Source organism: Gasterosteus aculeatus, chromosome 20, assembly GCF_964276395.1.
Source record: "Gasterosteus aculeatus chromosome 20, fGasAcu3.hap1.1, whole genome shotgun sequence".
Classification (NCBI taxonomy): domain Eukaryota; kingdom Metazoa; phylum Chordata; class Actinopteri; order Perciformes; family Gasterosteidae; genus Gasterosteus; species Gasterosteus aculeatus.
Genome location: NC_135707.1, coordinates 4,416,758 through 4,436,878, shown reverse-complemented (window position 1 = coordinate 4,436,878; position 20,121 = coordinate 4,416,758). Strand labels below are relative to the sequence as shown.

Sequence of the window (20,121 nt, the reverse complement as noted above, 5' to 3'; positions counted from 1 at the left end):
TTCAAAAGGTCTCCAGACGTGTCCACGCTGTGCACGAGTATCTTCTCTATTCAGAGCTGTGCACGCTTTGAAACTGAAATATAAGGTTCTTCGTTGAGGGGGGGGGGGGGGTGTTGGAAAAGCATTGCCATGGCAACAAAAAACAAAGCCTGGGTTTGGATCCGCAAGAGAGGTGTGCGATGAATGGATAGATCCAGACTTTTTTTTTACTTCCAGACGTATGCTTTTGTCAACGTAACAAACCGGGGAAGTGAGATGTTGAAAAAAAGACAATGACCGTGCATTTTCTCTCGGTTTTAATTCGCCACGCTGCTCACATTTTTGCCATTACCATAGAGATGACGGATCAGATGATTTATTCACTGATTCTGAATGAGTCCCAGCCCGTGCTGCCACCCACGTCTCTCCACCGTTTGCATGTTAAGTGTAAAAAGAGTGTACTGTGTGCTGTGTTTGAGAAGTCTATTTGGGTCGGTTTTCAATTTGAAGGGTGTCCATTTTCCAGAATGACAAATCCGCTCTGGGCACCTCTTACCAAACGACGGATAATGCAGCAGGTGGAGTAATTCCAGGTGCGCTTTAAAAAAAATATAGGCGGCATCCAAACACATGCAACTGCTTTATTCTGGGCTCAAATGCAGTCCTGCTTTTTGTAAGTGTCTTTCTTTCAAACTAGGGCAAAAAAGAAGAGGCAATATTTCGTAAAATGAAAAAGGAGGTGGGCTTTTGTTGGATGTAATCTGTAGCAAACCCATGAACAATCAAAGGAGAAAATGTCAGCAGGTGTTACTGTTAGACAAGATTCAACATAACACAACGCGTTGGACACAACGCAGGGGAGAATGAATCAGGAATATAGTCCAGAAGGAAACCGGTTTAGTAAGTAAGTAAGTTATTGGATGGATCAGAGAAGCAGATCGGTCACAGTTTTCTTATTTCTCATTTACCTGTACTTGTTGTTGGACAAACACTGGAACTCAACCCCGTGATTTGATGAAGCAATATTAACAGAAGATCCACTTAATTGGACTTTCAACCACATCTCATGGTCCTCATCATCAATCCTTTACGGCTTAGATGAGCTAAATGCATAAACAGAAACACATACAATGAATTTAATGGATTAATAATAATAATATTAACGTATGTCTTAAATATATAATATGTTTTGTATTATGGCTCTTCCCACAATTCTTTTTTTGTATTTAAGTAACCTTGTAGCTCATTCTGGCGAATAAGAATATTTACTAATGTGCACACACCTTTTAATAAATAAAAAAATCCATATATAGATGGATAATATCCTTTGACAGTTTACTTGTATAGTGAATTAATATAGAAGGAGCACAACTACACACACCGTCTTGGCCACTTTCGTCGGACTTAAAATGTGCACGTTTCATGTTTGCACCACTGTCAGTGGTATTATTGCAGAGTGGTGACATGCATGAAGGAGCATTTAACCTCTTACACTTATCTCACTGCACAGTGCTTCCACTGTTTTGCCGAATCATTTGTAGACTGTGTGCTATAAATCCACAATAATCTGCCCTCTGTGGCAAGAGGAAGGATCATTATGCCCCCTTCTGATCTCAGCCCCACATGTGAACCAACACAAACTGTCACGGTGTGGTTCACTTCATGTTATATTTTGTAGTTTTCTGCCACTTGTGTCCCCGGGTAACTTCACTTCCTGCCTTGTCCCGTCATCCCCTGTGATCGTCTTAATAGTTTCCACCTGTGTCCAATCACCTGCACCTCCCTTGTGTATTTAAGCCGTGTGTCTCTTGTGTCACTTGTCGCGTCATTGTCTTTTGTCACACATGTTGCCTGCTGCGTTTCCTCCCGGTTCCTGTGTTTTTGAACATTGACTATTAAAGTCCTTTGTGTTTCCTGACAACTCTGCGTTTGAGTCCTGCCTTCCACCCGCAACCCTGACAGAATGACGCGACCAAGAAAGGACTCAGCAGAGTTTTTTCCCTTGGACGAGTTCAGGGGAACCCGTCTGGCAATGGGCGGTCCACGGAGTCTCCAGCGGGCTGCCCGTAGTGGGGGAACGGTCCTCCCGGGGGTTCCAGCTGGGTACTTGTACTACTCCGTCTCCCCATCTGGAGCCCTCAGTAGGCATCTGGGTCACCATCCGCCGCCCCCCACATGGTCCCCAGAGGAGGAGACCATTTCGTGGTCGTCTGGCGGCGATTCGCACTGGGAGCGGGTAATGGACCTTGCGGTCCGACTACAGGCCACCTATGCTCCCCACGCTCGGCCGCAGCGCACTATGTCCAGCGCTGGGCCGCAGCGACGTCCCGACCCCGCTCGGTCGCAGCGCAAGATGTCCAGCGCTGGGCCGCAGCGACGTCCCGACCCCGCTCGGTCGCAGCGCAAGATGTCCCGCGCTGGGCCGCAGCAGATTCCCGTCCCGGCCTCCCGACCCAAGCCCATGACCCCCGAGCCAGTGCCACGATCCATGCCCCCGACCCCCGAGCCAGTGCCACGATCCATGCCCCCGACCCCCGAGCCAGTGCCACGATCCATGTCCCCGACCCCCGAGCCAGCGCCACGATCCATGCCCCCGGTACCAGCACCACGTTCCATGCCCCCGACCCGACCAGTTCCGGCGCCACGTTCCATGCCCCCGACCCGACCAGTACCGGCCCCACGTTCCATGCCCCCGACCCGACCAGTACCGGCCCCACGTTCCATGCCCCCGACCCGACCAGTACCGGCCCCACGTTCCATGCCCCCGACCCGACCAGTACCGGCCCCACGTTCCATGCCCCCGACCCGACCAGTCCCCGCTCCGAGACTCTCAGCCATGACCCCGACGCCCCCAGTCCCCGCTCCGAGACTCAGGCTCCCTCCCTCCCATCCCATGGTCCTCTCCCACCCTCCCGTTGGTGATTTGAGGGCCGTCTGGGATCCGGCCCTTGAGGGGGGGGCTACGGGGTGGGTTATGGGGGGGGCTGAGCCGCCGCCGACTGCGGAGGTGTTCCGTGTCCCCGAGCTGGAGCCGACTACGGAGGTGTTCCGTGTCCCCGAGCCGGAGCCGACTGCGGAGGTGTTCCGTGTCCCCGAGCCGGAGCAGACTGCGGAGGTGTTCCTTGTCCCCGAGCTGGAGCCGCCGCCGCCGACTGCGGAGGTGTTCCGTGTCCCCGAGCCGGAGCCGACTGCGGAGGTGTTCCGTGTCCCCGAGCCGGAGCCGACTGCGGAGGTGTTCCGTGTCCCCGAGCCGGAGCCGACTGCGGAGGTGTTCCGTGTCCCCGAGCCGGAGCCGACTGCGGAGGTGTTCCGTGTCCCCGAGCCGGAGCCGACTGCGGAGGTGTTCCGTGTCCCCGAGCCGGAGCAGACTGCGGAGGTGTTCCCTGTCCCCGAGCTGGAGCCGCCGCCGACTACTGCTGACGTGTTCCGTGTCCCCGAGCTGGAGCCGCCGCCGCCGACTACTGCTGACGTGTTCCGTGTCCCCGAGCTGGAGCGGCCGCCGACAACTGCTGACGCGTTCAGTGTCCCCGAACCCGAGCCGCCGCCGACCCCCCCGGAGGTTTGCCGTGTCCCCGAGCCTGCCATGCCAGAGACGTTCCGGAGCTGGCCAAATGACCGTCCGCCGGGCCGACCACCGGAGGCTCCCCGGCAGTGTGCCTATCCGCCAGGCCGACCCCCAGAGGCTCCCCGGTCGCCTGGCCGCCCGCCGGGCCGCCCGCCAGAGTTTCCCGGGTGGTCCGACCAACGTCTCGGGTTTCCCTCCCCCCCACCCCTTGTTTCGCTCTAGTGTGAGCCGCCTGGAAGTCGGCCCTTAAGGGGGGGGTACTGTCACGGTGTGGTTCACTTCATGTTATATTTTGTAGTTTTCTGCCACTTGTGTCCCCGGGTAACTTCACTTCCTGCCTTGTCCCGTCATCCCCTGTGATCGTCTTAATAGTTTCCACCTGTGTCCAATCACCTGCACCTCCCTTGTGTATTTAAGCCGTGTGTCTCTTGTGTCACTTGTCGCGTCATTGTCTTTTGTCACACATGTTGCCTGCTGCGTTTCCTCCCGGTTCCTGTGTTTTTGAACATTGACTATTAAAGTCCTTTGTGTTTCCTGACAACTCTGCGTTTGAGTCCTGCCTTCCACCCGCAACCCTGACACAAACAAATCTGAATATAAGCAGTGTGTCTCACTGGGAAAGTCTAGAAATATACATATATTTTTGGGAAACTGCATTTATATCCCAACATTTGCTTCAGTCTCAAAATTAAGAAAGTAAAAGCCTCCATGACTCTGGGGATTTCTTATTGAAATGTAACGTGAATTTGTGCCTTTATAAACTAATTGCTTAGTAAGCAAATTGAGTTGTCCTTAAAGACATCAAGTTTTTTAATCTACCTGTTTATCACAATTCTGAATTTCTCTGTTTTTATAAAATACTCAACATTAACGCTGATGTTTTTCAGTGATTTTGAGAAATGAATCAACATTAGCTGCCAAATCACAGTCCGGAGCACCTGCCGCACACTGAACAGAACAGCTCACACGTGGGCTCTGATTCCAATCCTCTGGCAGTCCGAGTAGGTGGTAAAACCGCCACAAAACCACTTTAAAATATAGAATAGTGTTTATTATCCTTGTCCACATGAACTGTACCTTTGGGGCGAAAAAAACACAACAACTCGCTAAAGCGGACAAAGACCTGGTCCGTTTCCAACAGAAATCCAAACCCAACGAACCCCTCCATTGGAGGGTGTAATAACACACGCGTGCTCTCTATGAATCTTTTGACTTCCACTTGGCACCAAAACGTTTTTTTTTTTTTTTTTTTTAATCATCCGCAGATTTATGGTGCACAAACTCATAGACTTCTTGCTTTGGTGATCTTACTTTCTGGATCTAAACCAACAGAAACCGCCCAAACTTCAGTGTGCTTGGTTTTGTTTTTACCCTCAGGCTGATGCCAGTTGGGTGCTAAATCACCAATCTGCTGGGCAAAATCGGCTCCTCCAGGAGAATCTAATTAGTTTGCGAAAAAAAATATATTCTGAGGTGGTTCTTGATATCACCGTTCTGAAGCCTTTTAAATGGATCCGGTTATGATGCATTTTAATCCGGCCGTACAGGGCAGCACCCACCACAGTTGCTGTTAATTGACACTTCTTGCAGAGTAACGTCTAAGAAACTGTGATAAATGAAGAATATTTGAGGTTCAATCCCTGAAGACTCAGTCTTTCTTGGAAATACCGGCTACTATATAATATAATGTTCTGTCTTCTCATAAGCATCAGGTTTAAGTATTTTAAATGGAAAAGCTTGCAATTATGTAACCCTATTACAAAACACAATTTTGAGGAGAAATTAAATTCCTTTCCGTGCAAGTACCGTCAAGTGCTAAAAGCGCTCTTGACACAATGGTGCTGGATATTGAGCCCCACCGTCTCTATACGAACCCTGTGCTCTCAGAATTCATTTAAAAGACCGTTCAGCCTTCACCGTTTGATTTGGTGGTTTGGAGGAATGTGGATTTGGGCGAATAGACGCCGGCGTTGTTTGATGTCTGGTGGGCAACCGGCACCTCGGAGGTCATCTTCTTCCCTCCTCATGTGGGGGAGAGAAGGCAGACGGACTGGACGGGCTTTTGCGGGTGAAAAGATTGCCATTTGGACGGGTAAATGAAAGAGAGTGAAAAGAGAGCGGCGACGGGGATGAAATAAATACAGATGGAGGCAATGTGGAGAAAAAATGGAAGGTTCTAGCCGCCACACATACTGTATTTGAAAGGGGTTGGAATGAGAGGACTGTATGAGAGAAGGAGAGAAAGAAAAGGAGACCAGGGGATGAGGAGAGGTAGAGTGATAGATGCACTATTTGATTTATGTAAAAAGCTGCGTGGGAGAAATGAGGTGTGTGTGTGTGTGTTGTGGTGACTGCAGAGGCTGAGAGCAAAAGTAAGTGCAGACATAGACTACCTGAGAAGTCAGCGTGAGATTGGCTGCAATGCTCCAGAAAAAACAATTAAGAACTAACAAGAAAACGTGACCAACTTAAATAAGCAGAAATGTAAAAACTTCGTCATCATCCGGCCGAGAATAATCTGTCCCGGATGCTGTTCACATATTTCTGTCTCGTCTGGTTTTCCCTTCCTAGCTGCACGGCTTTAGGGATGACGACGTCCGTCTGAAATAGACAGCCGTGCTACTTTGTTGCAGAACCAAACCTAAACGGTTGCAGACGTTCATGAGGAACTGTTATCCAGTGAACTCTACCAGATGCACACATGTCGATGCACAGTGTGTACATGTAAAGCAGAAAAATGTATTGAAAAATGTGTTTTAAAACCTCAAGAGCTGCCTTTTAGAGGTCAGTCGGATCGTCTGCTTGAGTGTAACTTCACAAGCGAGTTGAAGATGACGTTTGTGGCTGAATCCTTTGTTGATTCATCCCCCAAACGTGACTTTCATCATACAATGCGTGAACATCTATTCCCTTCGGGACAGTGATGCTCCCATCCTGACATTTTGTTGAGTCGTGCCACATTTATTCGAGGGTTCGTACCGTCAGTATATGCACGCATCCGACATTCCCTCTGGTTTTCTGATGCGATTTGTCGACGCTGCAGTGATTAAAACAGGCCGGCCGGGTCCACCGGGCCTCCTCCTCTGTACGTTTACGCTCTCTCCATCATCCATCAAGCAAAGGACGGGAGTTTATTCCCTCTCCGGACAGTTCAGTGCATTAGGCACCGACGCGCTGAAGGAAGTCAATAAGTGCTTTGTTTTTTTAATGCCCCCCTCCCCCCCCCCCCTCCTCCGCTAGAGTCTCACCTGTCTATCTTTCCTCTCTCCTAGACCATCGCGCCCGGCGGAAGAGCATAGCCACTGGGAAGCAGCCCAGCATGGAGGTCCCTCCCACTGCCCCAATTCAACCCTTCCGACAATCCGTGAGTAACCCCCCCTTTCCCCGGCCCCGCTCGCTGCCCCCGTCCCTCTCGCTGTCCCTCACCCCTCGTCCCGCCCCGGGCCCCCCGCACACCTGCGGCGGCCGGGCCAGCGGCACCCCGCCTCGCCCTTTCCCCCTCTCCCTGGCCGTATCTCCCTCCCCCTCCTCGCGCCAGCGGCAGCGAAAGGGCTCCAGGAGAGGGCCCGGCACGCCCCCAACGCCCCACTCGCTGCCCCTCTCCCCCTCCCCCTCCCTCTCCCTCTCCCTCACCCTGCCCCGCTCGCCTGCTGCCTCCTCCTCCTCCCCCTTCGCGTACTGGGGCGGAGACTGGAGGGCTGCCGGGTTGAGTCCAGTGGCGGGAGGAACTTTTATTGCTCCACTTCCCCCTGTTGAGGTATGTGACACGAACATGGCTAAAGCATTTTTTATATTCTTTTCTTTTTTTTTTCTTTTCATATATATATCTTTTCATATATACATATATATATATATATATGTATATATATGATATAATTTCGCCTGTGGTCTCCGAAGTCTGAGTCAACTCATATACACTGAATCACAGGAGGCCATAGTGTGGAAGTCAAGTTATTTTCAAATGTATGTTCTTAATCATTTGTTTTAGTTAACAATTGCTTTTTAATTTTTCATGGTGCAAAAATCGATTAGTAGCCTCTTCAGTCGTATAGTCTGCTTTTAGGGAGGCAAACATGAGTAGGAAAAAGTGAATAAAAGCCCAGAAAGCATGTTGCTGATCCTTTTTTCCAACGCTGTTTTATTTAGTTTTCATCTTCTTGTGTCTATCAGTTGCACATGTATGTATCTATTAGCATTATACGCGTTAGGTAATGTTTAAAAGGAAACCAGGATGGAGTTTAATCTTATAAGAAATAAATAAAAAACAGCCAAACAGATTACACCCGTTTGACGGCGGTCTGAAGTAAATGTGAAACACGCAAAACACCTGCTGTGATTCCTTAATGTCAACAGAAGTCAGGTAATAAAAAGAAAGTCTTTTTTTATACCGGAGACAACTTGAGGAAAAGAGGGAAAGAGGAGCTGGCGGCAAAACACATTTTGTCTGCGGACCAAAATAATCTGTTTATTGTTTTATTCGTGGAAATAAAAACTCAATCACAAGGTACCAAACGTGCACATGAAAGGGCTTAAAGGATGGAGCGGTGGCTTATTACGTTTGTGCCCGTGTTCTTTGTTCCCCATCTCCCTCCCATTATTTGTGCTGGTGTCTGCACACAGTCGCTGTAACTAGAAGAGGCAGCACGCGTTCTCCTCCCTTCACAGGAAACTACCTGCTGCAGCACGAGCAGGTCCTCCACAGACCAGCGAATTACAGGAGACACGCAGAGTCAATGCAAATTAATGGTCAAAGTTTTGTGTTTTATTACGATTGAGTGTTATATTTTAAATTCTCTGATTGGATGACGAATCGCGTTACAGTCCGTTGTGTGAGCTGTGGTGTTAACTGTGTTTGTCCTGCATTGAAATCGAAAGTGGCCTTTTACTGACAAATAATAATAATACTTTTGTTTTTTATAGCGCTTTTTTCCAAAGACGCTTTACAATGTAAATCAAAGTAAGGGAAACGTACTTCAAATAAGTGAACACACCCATTTTGCATGTAAAGATCGTCCTACAGTGTATTTTAGCAGTATTGCAAATATTATTTTCATGTGACATCACAGTCAGGCCTCATCTTTACAACTTCTCAGTAGCTTTAAATGTGAACAGTGACTTTACAGATGCAAACGCAGCGACTAAAGATAAAGCCCCCCCCCCACCCAATTACCTCCCTCTATTGCGCTGTTTTGCCTCACGCTCTTTCCCTCGGCGTGTGCACTCAATGCTTTTACTCTCCGAGACTTAAAGTGTCGGACGGAGAGGCTTATCAAATCCGATTTAGTCATGCAGGCCATTAGCTTGGAACCAGCAGATGGAGCCAAGTGTTTAGTCATATCCTCAAGACAGGCTTCAAAGCCATTTGACTCAAGCCAGATGATGAGGTGTCATTTCCCTGCAGTCATTCTCCCACGCGAGGATGCTTTTGTGCTGTAGGTACATGAATGATGTTGCTGTGAGTCTTCAGGATGCACCTGAGAGCTCAGGAGATTCTCTCAGGCACAAAGAAAAAGCACAGAGTGCGCTTTGAGTTCTGAAGTTACCTTCACAGCATGAAAGCCCACATTTATGGTCTGCGAAAGTGACGATGTCATTGTTTAGCTTTTAAAAGGCTGTTGAAATGTCATCAAAATGTCACATCTTCTTTTTTTCCAAGGTGCATTTGCAGAAGTGACAGATCAGGTGGGCATACGAATGACTGATCATGACACAAAGTCAAATGGAGTTGAAGCTCCCTGCTATGCAGCGGTGGTGCTGCTGCTGTAGGCGGGTTTTAAGACCCAAACCAATCAGCACACATAAAAAAAACCCTGAAGCTTTACTAAAACTCAGGCGGGGTCACGCTCCTCCGTTATGACTGTGTGACTTCCTGCTCCGCTGCCTCCGATTGAGTCGTTCGCTCGCATGAGGAAGCACCCGCGCGGCGAACTGGACCTGCACGTTGGACCTGAACGACTCAGCTTGTCGTTGAACTGTGCGGCTCACCACTGCCCACCACAGGACCTGTTACAGCACTGCAGTGGACACGCGTGTGGCCGTGTGATTCCCCGTTCATAATAAATGTACCTTGTGCTCTCTCCCGTCACGCATCGTGTGTTTCATTTGTCTCCATCTGGTTCTGGTGTTACTTGCAAACACGCCGGACACAAACCCCACCGACTCCCCGGGGATCCTTCTCATTATCGTCCTGCTCAAACCATCCCATCATCCCTCCCTCCACCTGTTCGTGCCCTCTCGTGGTTCTCCTCCTCCACCCGCTGCAGAGTTTCCTCAGCAGAAGGTTGAAGGGCTCGATCAAGAGGGCAAAGAGTCAGCCCAAACTGGACCGAACCAGCAGTTTCCGCCACATGATCCTCCCCCGCTTCCGCAGTGCCGACCAGGACAGGTCAGTGAGGTCATTTCTGTTGTTGCGGGTTGACCTGCTGCGGCTGCCTTCGCGTGCACACAGCGTGCGTTCATGTGTGAGGTCACGTTTTTGTTTTTATTTTTCATTTGTGTCAAATGTGATGGAATCACAAACTGTCTACTTTCCCATCAAGGGAGACTTTACAAAGCAGGAAGTTGGGACGAGGCGCAGCGCAGGGAATCAATGTGGGTTTTATTAGACACGGTGGATGCGGCTCAGAAATGAGTAATAATATTCTTATTTTAGGTATGCAGAGTGTATGGTTATGATGACAATGGTACATTCAAATGTCAAATCTATACAATTAAATTTATTTCTCTTTATTTTTATTATTTCTTATTTCATTCTGACTCTCTCACAACCAGTTTCTTTCTTTCTCTCTTTTCTCACCTATTTTTATCTCTTCATCTCAACCCCTTTTTTATCTATTCCCATCCACCCGTTCTTGTTTACTTTACACTCAAAATGTCACTTACAATAAAAACTCTCAGCGCCATCGCTGTTTCTCTGCCGAGCGACGAGAAAACATTTCCCTCTCTCCATGGCAACCAGCAGACAGCCACATGGCGGCTGTCCAGACCATAATGAGTCAGTGGGAGATTTGCTTAATTACACCTCCTCTGTATCATGTACATAGCTGAAGCAGCACTGGCATTGATCAGGCACAGCGGCACAAGACTCACACTGGTCATTTCTGAAATGGTCTCATTGTGCCAGGTTTTGTTTTTCTTTCTTAGTTTTTGTTGCTTTAGTTTGCTCTGGTAAGTTTAGATTTTAAAGCAGAAACCGGAGATGTATGAAACAATAATTTGTGAGTTTCCAAGTGAGCTCGTCTTGCTGCTAAACAACTACGGTGCATTTTAAGTGCAGGCTCAGACATGCGTCCTTTCATTATTCCGTTTTATCAACACTTTGAGTAAAGCCTCTTGCGCAGAATAAAAAACCTGCAGCTCCGCCTTGATGAATGGTAGAGATGTTATGACTGAAATGAATGAGGGAGGACATTTACTAGCAAATTAAGCAGAACATTTGGAAACCACTCCCTTAGAAAAGGGCCAAACCGCAAATAACAGTATTTAGTCTCTAACTGGATCATTTAGCCAATCACAGTAGTCGATTATACATTCAGTATAATCTGTCTTCTGTGTCGCCACAAAATACCCCAAAAATCACAATTCTCTAAAGCCCAACATAATGTCTTCAAGATAGTTTGCTTCATCCAACCAAGAGTCCAGAAGCCCAAAATATCCACTTTCACCGTCTGCACATTACAAGCCTCAACAAGAAGTTTTGATTTGTTTGCTTTAACGACGGCCACTTTCATAGACTGTCAAAATAACTGCCACGTAATTGTCTGTTGATGAACAAATGAATGAATCCAGGAATAGTTCAGAGCGATAATTTGGTCCATTCAGTTGGTCTCTAAACTCCCGCTAGAGCGAGGTCGTCCTGCTCGTGTAAGCGAGGGGCATCAGTGCAGCGAGGAGAGAGCCGGAGCCGCGGCTCTGCAGAGGATGCATTCACTCGGGGAGGTTTTCGGATGTCTGAGAAGGCAGAAAACGGGCGAAATAGTCAAGAGCCGAGGTTGAATGCCGTCGTCTCAGCCCCCGGATGTTTTCTCTCAGGCATGTCGGGGAACATCTGGAGCGTTGATCATTGTTATTCCCATTTGCTGAGAGGACCTGCTGCTTTCCAACCAGTCTGACAGTCACACTGCCGTAAACGTGCCTCTGAGCTCCCAAACGGGCTCTAAAACAAGGATATATTGTATTTTCTGTAAACATTTCGTTGGTGCAAATACCCAAAAGGTCTGAGAGTTCCCTTCCTATGAAACACTTTCAGTCCCCCCGTCATATAACTCACACATAATTATTCCGTATGTCCGTTTCAGTGTCCCGTGATCACCTGCAGGAATAAGTCATGCGCATATTTTAATCCTCAAGTATGCGATTAATGGGAACGAGATTAACGCGACAAAATATTTTAACGTAGTTAACGTACGTTTGTTTGCTTCCAAGTAAACCGGAAGTTGAACGCGGAAGAAGAACGGCCGCTAGCTGCAGTCGGTTACATCGAGATGGAGAGAGCTGTTTAGCTAGCTGCTAGGCTAGGCTAGGTGCTAGGTGACCGCCGTCTCATCATCTAACGTTGTAACCCTGCGCGGCACACGGTTTGCAGACGACCACCACCGTGTCCCTAAAAAAACGTGGTTTGAAAACGTCCTGTGGGGAGATTGTTGCCACTTCAAACACAGACGTTAAATGATGGCGAGTTGAGAGCAAAGTGCACGAGGACGGCAGGAAGAGCCGCTAGTTCGACATGATCCACCCGGTGGAATTCTGCCTCAAATATGTGTAGTTTTGTGTTTAAAATAACATTATCAATTACAACAGTGTCTAAAATACACACTTTCTAAAGTGATTGCGCATTAAGATTTAGTCTTTCGATAAAAATAAACATTCATTAAAAACAACATTGTAGCAAAAACTAAAGAGAAAAAAAACAAAACCCAAAAAAAACGTTTGTATTAAATGTTTGACCTTTTTGCCTGTATTAACTCAAAAACAGAATATGTTTTGGGCCAACGGACTAATTAATAATTGACTTAATCGTTTGTGCTCTACACTCAAACTTTAGTTGAGTTAAATTTCTTCCTGCAGCAAAGCACCAAACGTGTTTTCAATATTAGAATCATCTGCTAATTGAATCCTTGTTTCTGGTACTGAGGTCGTTTTCTCATTGTGTTGTGCGTCTGTGTGTGTGTGTGTGTGTGTGTGTGTTTGTTCCTCTGCATGTTTGACTTTACCTGGTTCGACCTCCTCAGTCCATCTTTCCTCCTCCCTTCCCGTCCTCTCATCTTCCTCTGTTTATATAATCAAAGCCACTTCCCCCCGAGACGTCTTCTCCCTCCGTCCCCTCACCACTTCCTCTCCTGACCTCCCCCACTCTCCCCCACTCTCTCTCTCTCTCTCTCTCTCTCTCCCTTCTCCTCTGTGTTCCCCCCAATCTGACTCATTCCTTTGCATCTATTTTTATCTCCCTCTCCCTCTCTCTCTCTCCGTCTCCCCCCTGGTTCCCTACATGTAATCAGTGCACCGGTGATGAACAGTATGATTGAATGTCGGGTTAAAGCGGTGCGAGCGCCGGGGAGAAGCCAAGAGTCGGACGCGGCACCGAGGACTTATACGGTGTATTTCTTTTTTTATTCGCTCCTTTTTCCTCCTATTTCCATCCTCCCTTTCCTCCTGCGAGGGGCTTGGTCACACCTCAGCGTCCCTCCTCGCTCTCCGGGTTGGACGCGCTGTTTCATCATACGTGTGTTCTAGTGACTGGTGGTGGTACATGCCTCCCTGCATGCGTGTGTGGGAGTGAGTGTGTGGGTGAGAGCGTGATGGAAAGGGCTTCAGAGGAAACCTCGTTCTCTTACTTCTGGGTCTGGATGAGTGTGGAAATATTATTAGGAATCATTTTTGATCTTTAGATAGTGTTCGTACAGTTCCACATGTTTTGCCTGCAGGAGAAATACCAGTTACATCCGTTAAGACAACCACATAACTAAAATCATTTTATCGAGCAAAATAGATAAACATGGAACAACATATTCTTCTGGCTGTGTATGAAGCTGTCATGACACAAGCAATTATTTACACTGAAACAAAGGACATAATGAAGAAATGATATTATTGAGTCCCTTTGCTGTCCATTCCATCTGCTGGATTTTCTAAAAGCGTTCTGCTAATGACCTGTGTGCTATTAGAGGATCGCTTCAAAGCTGCCTGTTAAATTATTCAAAATGAATAGTTTCAAAATGTTCATTATTTTTCATTGCCTGAAGTGCAGCGCGCTCTTTCTCTCCTCGTGTCCCTCAGCATCACAAGGTTACTACCGCGGCTTTCAGTCATTACGCGGCGCGTAAACTTGTGGACAAGCGCCGTCCTGCATTCTCTTGCACACGCGACGCGAAATGAAAAAGCCTCCTTCCGGTCCCCACGTCTAACCACCGCTAACCCTCCTCCCAGGACCCGTTTGATGCAGAGCTTCAAAGAGTCCCACTCCCACGAGTCCCTGCTGTCCCCCAGCAGCGCCGCCGAGGCGCTGGACCTCACCCTGGACGAGGACGCCATCATCAAACCCGTCCACTCCAGCATCCTGGGACAAGAGTACTGCTTCGAGGTGAGAACTGCACGCTGCACAGTAACGGTAAATATCACCCAACAGCGTTGTTCCGTGTCGGCGATGAGAAAAGTGTCTTTTTTTTTTTCTTTTTACATGTGAGGAATGAAAGAAACAATGAGCCCTTTTTCGAGGGTGTCACCTTCTTCCCACCATCTCTCCATTAGCGGAGCGCCGCCGAGAGGTCCAGAGTGACTGCACGTCATTGTCGTGGCGCCTCTCGGTCGCAGTCTCCATAGTAACTAATGGCTGTGGTTGATGAATTTACCGTTGGCTATGACCTCAGGTGACCACGGCGTCGGGAACCAAGTGCTTTGCGTGTCGCTCGGCCGCAGAGAGAGACAAATGGATCGAGAACCTGCAGAGAGCTGTCAAGCCCAACAAGGTGAGGGGAGAGAAAGGGATGCGGTAGAGGTAGAAGAAGTAGGAGGATGATCCCTCTGTCTGTGTGTCTCTCTCTCTCCTCCCCCCTCCCCCCCGTCTCCCGTCGTTGTCTGTTTCCAACAAGAGCGCAGCGCCTCACTGCTCTGTGTGGACTCCCATTTATTTTGTGTCTTTGTGTGTGTGTGTGTGTGTGTGTGTGTGTGTCTGTGTTGAACCGTTTTAGTCGCATCTCCGCGCAAACGAATCACAGTGGCGTCGCAGGGCGGAGGGTCCAAATCGCTGCTTTCTCAGAAACTTTCGACATCCACAAATGGGGGCAATGTGATGTCATTAGATGGGACGCAGCGGGCTGGTTTACCAACGCAGCGTGTCAGTGGGACTCGGTGCTGGAGCGTCCCGCAGAGGGACGAAGGAGTCCAGGTGATTTCTCACTGAGGGCCTCGTGCAGGAACCACTTGAAATAACAGATGTTGTTCTTAATTGCTGGTAAAAAGACAGCAATTAATGGAGATAAGAGATTAATGGCATTTACTTATTTTCTCGCACAGTGAAATTCCTAAAGGCCCTAAAACACAGAAGGTTTTTTTTTTTGCATTGACATTCATACATAATGCCAATAATAAGTATCAGGGTCAATAGTGTGTTTTTTTTAAAGCTTTTGCAGGGCAAGTAAAGGCATCAGCCAGTCATGTTGTGCAGAACAGACATATTCAGAGGTTCCACTTACATTGACAGAGGCTTTGTGGTCCACGGGAGGAACAAATCGGTTCATTCGACTTCATGTGGCATCTGGGTATTTTCTTTAGAGTTCTACACTCGGATGGAAACCTTTGTTTGTTTCATGCGTCCGCGAACAACTTTTACAGTCACAATACCTCGACCTAAATGCCTGGATCCTATTCTGAAATATAGATCTAGGGTTGAAGGTTTTAAAAATGTATGATTTCTATATTTCCGTTGTAAAGTTCACAGCCTCTGGGTGGTTGATGCTCTGTGGCACCCGACAGTTATTCACCCACCGGAGGCCATGAGGATAATCCGTGTAATGTCTCCACGGCCCTCATGTCCCTGTGACCTGCTCTCATTGCAGTCATGAACATTCGTGAGATGAGGGATTTACATAAAAGGTTTGGTGAATCCGTCTTTGATCTTCCCTACAGACGAACCTCGCAGAAAATAAAAAGTACGAGGTGTGGGATGAGAAAAGGAAATGGTTCTTGCATTTGGCCCAATGACAGCTGGTCGTTCATGTGACAGATTACAGTCGTATCAATGCAGATGAGATGCAGCTCTTCGTTATGAGTTAAGCGGATATTAAGGTGTATTCTCACATAAAAGGTGCAGCTTTCAAGGCGCTGCGGCTGTTTCCGTCCTCGCAGCTTAAAAAAACAGCAAATCTCAGCCCCTCATATCGCGGCTCAAAAACCAATATCCTAATTTTCCCCCAGATTTCATATTTCAGCAAAATTGTCCCACATTTCCCCGTCGCTGTTATTAAAGAAAGCGAACGGGCGACGCGGCCCTGATGTCAGCCGAGGACTAAGAGTTATTAAGCCAGACTGAGATGAAACGCTGCCCGAGCTGAATGCCTGGTCCAGATGCTCGGCCCGCGGGGGTCCTGGCTGAGTCACGGAGCTCCAAGGACACACGGGGGCTCTGTCTCCACAGCCGCGCCCCTCCCGCCCCCAAACAACACGAGCTTCCGAGCCCAGATGCAACGACGGAGATGAGACCCACTGCCGAGACAAAGATAATCATAACGGTTCTTAACCTTCTGGAGCCTTTTGATTCCCTCTTTGAGCTTCGGTTATTTGTTGTGGGACCAGCCACTTTCGACCCGCTTTCATGTTTGGACCAGTTTTCTTTCTGGTTGCAAAATCGAGATCTGAGTGTAACCGTAAAATATCTATGCGGTATCAAGGCGGAGCACTCGAGCCCACGCTGGGGCCGCGGCGCCCGACGTGCTCTTGCAAACTGAGCCGCCAGATGCCCGGCGCATTCAGACTCAGGCGATGGGAATTAATTTGACGCCTTGTGTTGTTTGCCGCCGGTCATCAAAGAGCATGCAAATGGGGAACTTAGGAGCTGGTACTCGCACATTGACTCGTACGAAGCAATCAATGGTGTTCGGGCCCAGTGGAAATGGGTCAGCCCGCCGCCGCGCCCCCCCCAGGACCATCACTCCAAACACGGCACTCCCTCCTCCCGTGGGGGATGTCAAATATAGCTCGGCCTTCGTGAGCACGATTGGGGAGCCGAGATGTCTGCAGAAACGTTGCCACCATTGTTTGTCCCGCGTCTCTGCAGCACACCTGCATCGTGTCATTTGTGTCCTTGTGTACGTTTTTTAAGTGAACTACTTTTATTCAGCCGGTTAAACTGTTCACGCGGTGTTGTTCTTCACGCTTTTGTTGATGTTGTTGTTATCCCTCTTTTTCTGTGTCCTTGTCACGCTGACGTATGTTTCTGTGTTCCAGTCCAGAGTTTAGATCACTTTGCAAAAGCCGACGATTCGCCATGTCGCCACCTACGTCCTGTCATTTCCTCCCGCAGGCCGACCAGCTGCCGCCCTTTTACCCACGCACGCACACACACGCACGCACACGCACACACGCACACACACACACACACACGCACGCCGTCTCGGTTTCCATACCTCAGAACTCTTCTCTTTGTCGTTTGCCGCGCTTTTCCATCTTCCCCTGTCCCCTGCGTTTTAATACACCGGATGCACTTGACTCCCACCCCCCTCCCCCCTTTGACCCGACTCCCCCCCCCCGTCCCCCGTCCCCCCTCCCCTCCCCCCCCCCGCAGGACAACAGCCGGAGGGTGGACAACGTGCTCAAACTGTGGATCATCGAGGCCCGCGAGCTTCCAGCCAAGAAGCGCTACTACTGCGAGCTGTGCCTGGACGACATGCTGTACGCGCGCACCACCAGCAAGCCCCGCACGGACACCGTGTTCTGGGGCGAGCACTTCGAATTCAACAACCTGCCAGCCGTCCGCAACCTGCGCCTTCACCTGTACAAGGAGACGGACAAGAAGAGACGCAAGGTGACCCGGGGCGCCTGTCGGGTTAACAGCGCAGGTCCGACGAGGGCTTGGCGTGACAGCAGCGGTGACACGGGACTTATTGCTTTAAGATGAAGTGGTTCACTGTCGCTGTTCTCATGGCGGCGTTCTCTGCCCCATTAAGCAGCTGTTTTCAGCAGGACCCCCCCTCCACCCCCCCCACGCTTTACTGTACCTACTCAGCAGCAGACAGACACAGCTGGTAGACAACTTGGCAGCAAAGGAGTCACATGTTTCCCTCCTAAATTTAGACTTTTGAAAAAAAAAAAAAAAAGTTTCCACATGAAGGCAAAACAGGATGAAAAATGAACTCTTAAATGTTCATTTTAAAGTTAGTCGAAAGTGTTTTTTTTCAATATTGTACAACAGAATCAGTCCAACTAAGACGAAAAAAAGAGAAAATAACATTATGCTAAAAGGCTGCTTCTTCATTCAGTGGCTTATTAATGAAATTGCCAACAGCAAAATGGGGCCTTGTCTGCAGTGGCACCGCTTTTTATCATTTGCGTTAATGGCTTCATAACAAAATGCTTTGGGTTATGCGTCCTGAGTCGGGGGTTGGAGGGAAGCGGGAGGGTCTTCAAACCGCAGCGAGTCCGTCCACTAACAGAGTGAGGGCTCCAAACGAAGACAATCCAGAAACATTTTTAATTAATGACGTAATCATTGAGTCATTGCTGTGGATCAGCGACCCGATCAGCCCCCCCGAAACGTTTTACGGTTTGTCACTTGAGGAAACAACAGGAAAGCAACTCATTTCTATCTCCGACCGATGGTCCAGCGGCTTACCTCGACCAATACCTCCTGTTTGTTTTTTTTCCCGAAGGAAAAGAGCACATACTTGGGGCTCGTCAGCATCCCCATCTCGAGCATCACCGGGCGTCAGTTTGTGGAGCAGTGGTACCCGGTCATCCAGCCCAGCGTGCTCACTAAGGGAGCTGGAGGCGGCGGGGGGAAGATCATCAACGCATCCCTGCGCCTCAAGTCCCGCTTCCAGACCATGAACATCCTTCCCATGGAGCTGTACAAGGAGTTCGCGGAGTACGTCACCAATAACTACCGCACCCTGTGTGCTGTGCTGGAGCCCGTGCTCAGCGTCAAGAGCAAAGAGGAAGTGGCCTGCGCGTTGGTGCACATTCTGCAAAGCACCGGGAAAGCAAAGGTAAGGGGCTCCTTAAGGTTGATCCTCAAGCCTTTTTTTGGTTCTGCAAACAGGGTGTGTATAAAAAAATAAATTAAAAAAAATAACTGTTTGTCCAGGACTTCCTGTCAGACATGGCGATGTGCGAGGTAGACCGATTCATGGACCGAGAGCACCTCATATTCAGAGAGAACACTCTGGCCACGAAAGCCATAGAAGAGTACCTCAAGCTGATCGGACACAAGTACCTCAAGGACGCCATAGGTGAGCCGCAGCAGCGCGTCGCTGGGTATACTGGTGTATCCTACCAGCATTAGTCTGGGTGTTGGTAAACACAATCTAATACACGTTGAGTGGCACTTTTCATACAGACACTGCAGCTCAAACTGCTCTCCATCAATTTGAATATATTTCAAAACACATCAATGTAATGTAGAAGATAACATAATGAATGAAATTAAATAGTTTCGGGTAGAGGGATGATAATGAACTTTAGAATTAGATTAAATTAAATGATTAAATTAAGACAATGCCTAAAATAGACAATGTAAAGATGCTCAGATGGGTGTCAGAGGCTCTCTTTAACTTGTATTCTCATGCATATTTAAAAACGTTCATTGTTAGTCAACACCAACTCCGAATCAGTCTATCAAGATTAGAAAAAGGATTTCATAGAATTTTTCAGGCGTAAAATCGAGGTCTTAAAGTGTCTTTCCAATTTGCTTAAATCATTGACTATAACTGCATTGTGTCTCGTAAGGACACTGCATTCGATGTATTGAATACTTTGCCTTTGCCTTTTTGTACTGCTGGTTGTTTCTGTAATAACGTCGCTGAACTGATCCGTTTGGCCGTTACTAATGAAATATCATTCGTAGGGGAGTTCATAAGGGCCTTGTATGAGTCAGAGGAAAATTGCGAAGTGGACCCCATGAGAACCCCCCCCTCCGTGCTCCCAGACCACCAAGCCAATCTCCGCATGTGCTGCGAGCTGGCGCTCTGCAAGATCGTCAACTCCCATTGGTGAGTGTGGTCGCTGCAGCGCTCCGCCGCAAAGGTGCATGACAGCTGGCGACAAAAGTGAGTTCCCGACTCCTGACGCGCGGTGCGTGTCGCCTCCTCAGCGTGTTCCCTCGAGAGCTGAAGGAGGTCTTTGCCTCCTGGCGAGTGCGCTGCGCCGAGAGAGGCCGGGAAGACATCGCCGACCGGCTCATCAGCGGCTCCCTCTTCCTGCGCTTCCTGTGTCCGGCCATCATGTCCCCCTCGCTCTTCAACCTCACGCAGGAGTACCCCGACGAGCAGACGTCCCGCACGCTCACCCTCATCGCCAAAGTGGTGCAGAACCTGGCGAACTTCTCCAAGTCAGTGTACTACTTGTGTTGTTTGTGCGCTTTGCATCCA

At 48.8% G+C, this 20,121-nt stretch overlaps 1 protein-coding gene across 17 annotated transcripts in view; it reads left to right on the top strand.

Annotated features, from left to right (window-relative positions):
* syngap1b (synaptic Ras GTPase activating protein 1b) overlaps nt 1–20,121 on the top strand; it is a 98,889-nt gene that overhangs the window by 57,053 nt on the left and 21,715 nt on the right. For 12 of the 17 annotated variants that reach the window (XM_078094583.1, XM_078094577.1, XM_078094587.1 and 9 more), the window contains 9 exons: nt 6,817–7,301; nt 9,808–9,929; nt 13,970–14,123; nt 14,410–14,508; nt 17,322–17,561; nt 18,406–18,741; nt 18,840–18,984; nt 19,599–19,743; nt 19,845–20,081. In XM_078094583.1, coding sequence (XP_077950709.1) covers nt 6,817–7,301; nt 9,808–9,929; nt 13,970–14,123; nt 14,410–14,508; nt 17,322–17,561; nt 18,406–18,741; nt 18,840–18,984; nt 19,599–19,743; nt 19,845–20,081 — 1,963 coding nt within the window. The remainder of the gene's footprint in view (nt 1–6,816; nt 7,302–9,807; nt 9,930–13,969; nt 14,124–14,409; nt 14,509–17,321; nt 17,562–18,405; nt 18,742–18,839; nt 18,985–19,598; nt 19,744–19,844; nt 20,082–20,121) is intronic. The other 5 variants (XM_078094592.1, XM_078094588.1, XM_040164267.2 and 2 more) reach the window with 1 other exon arrangement.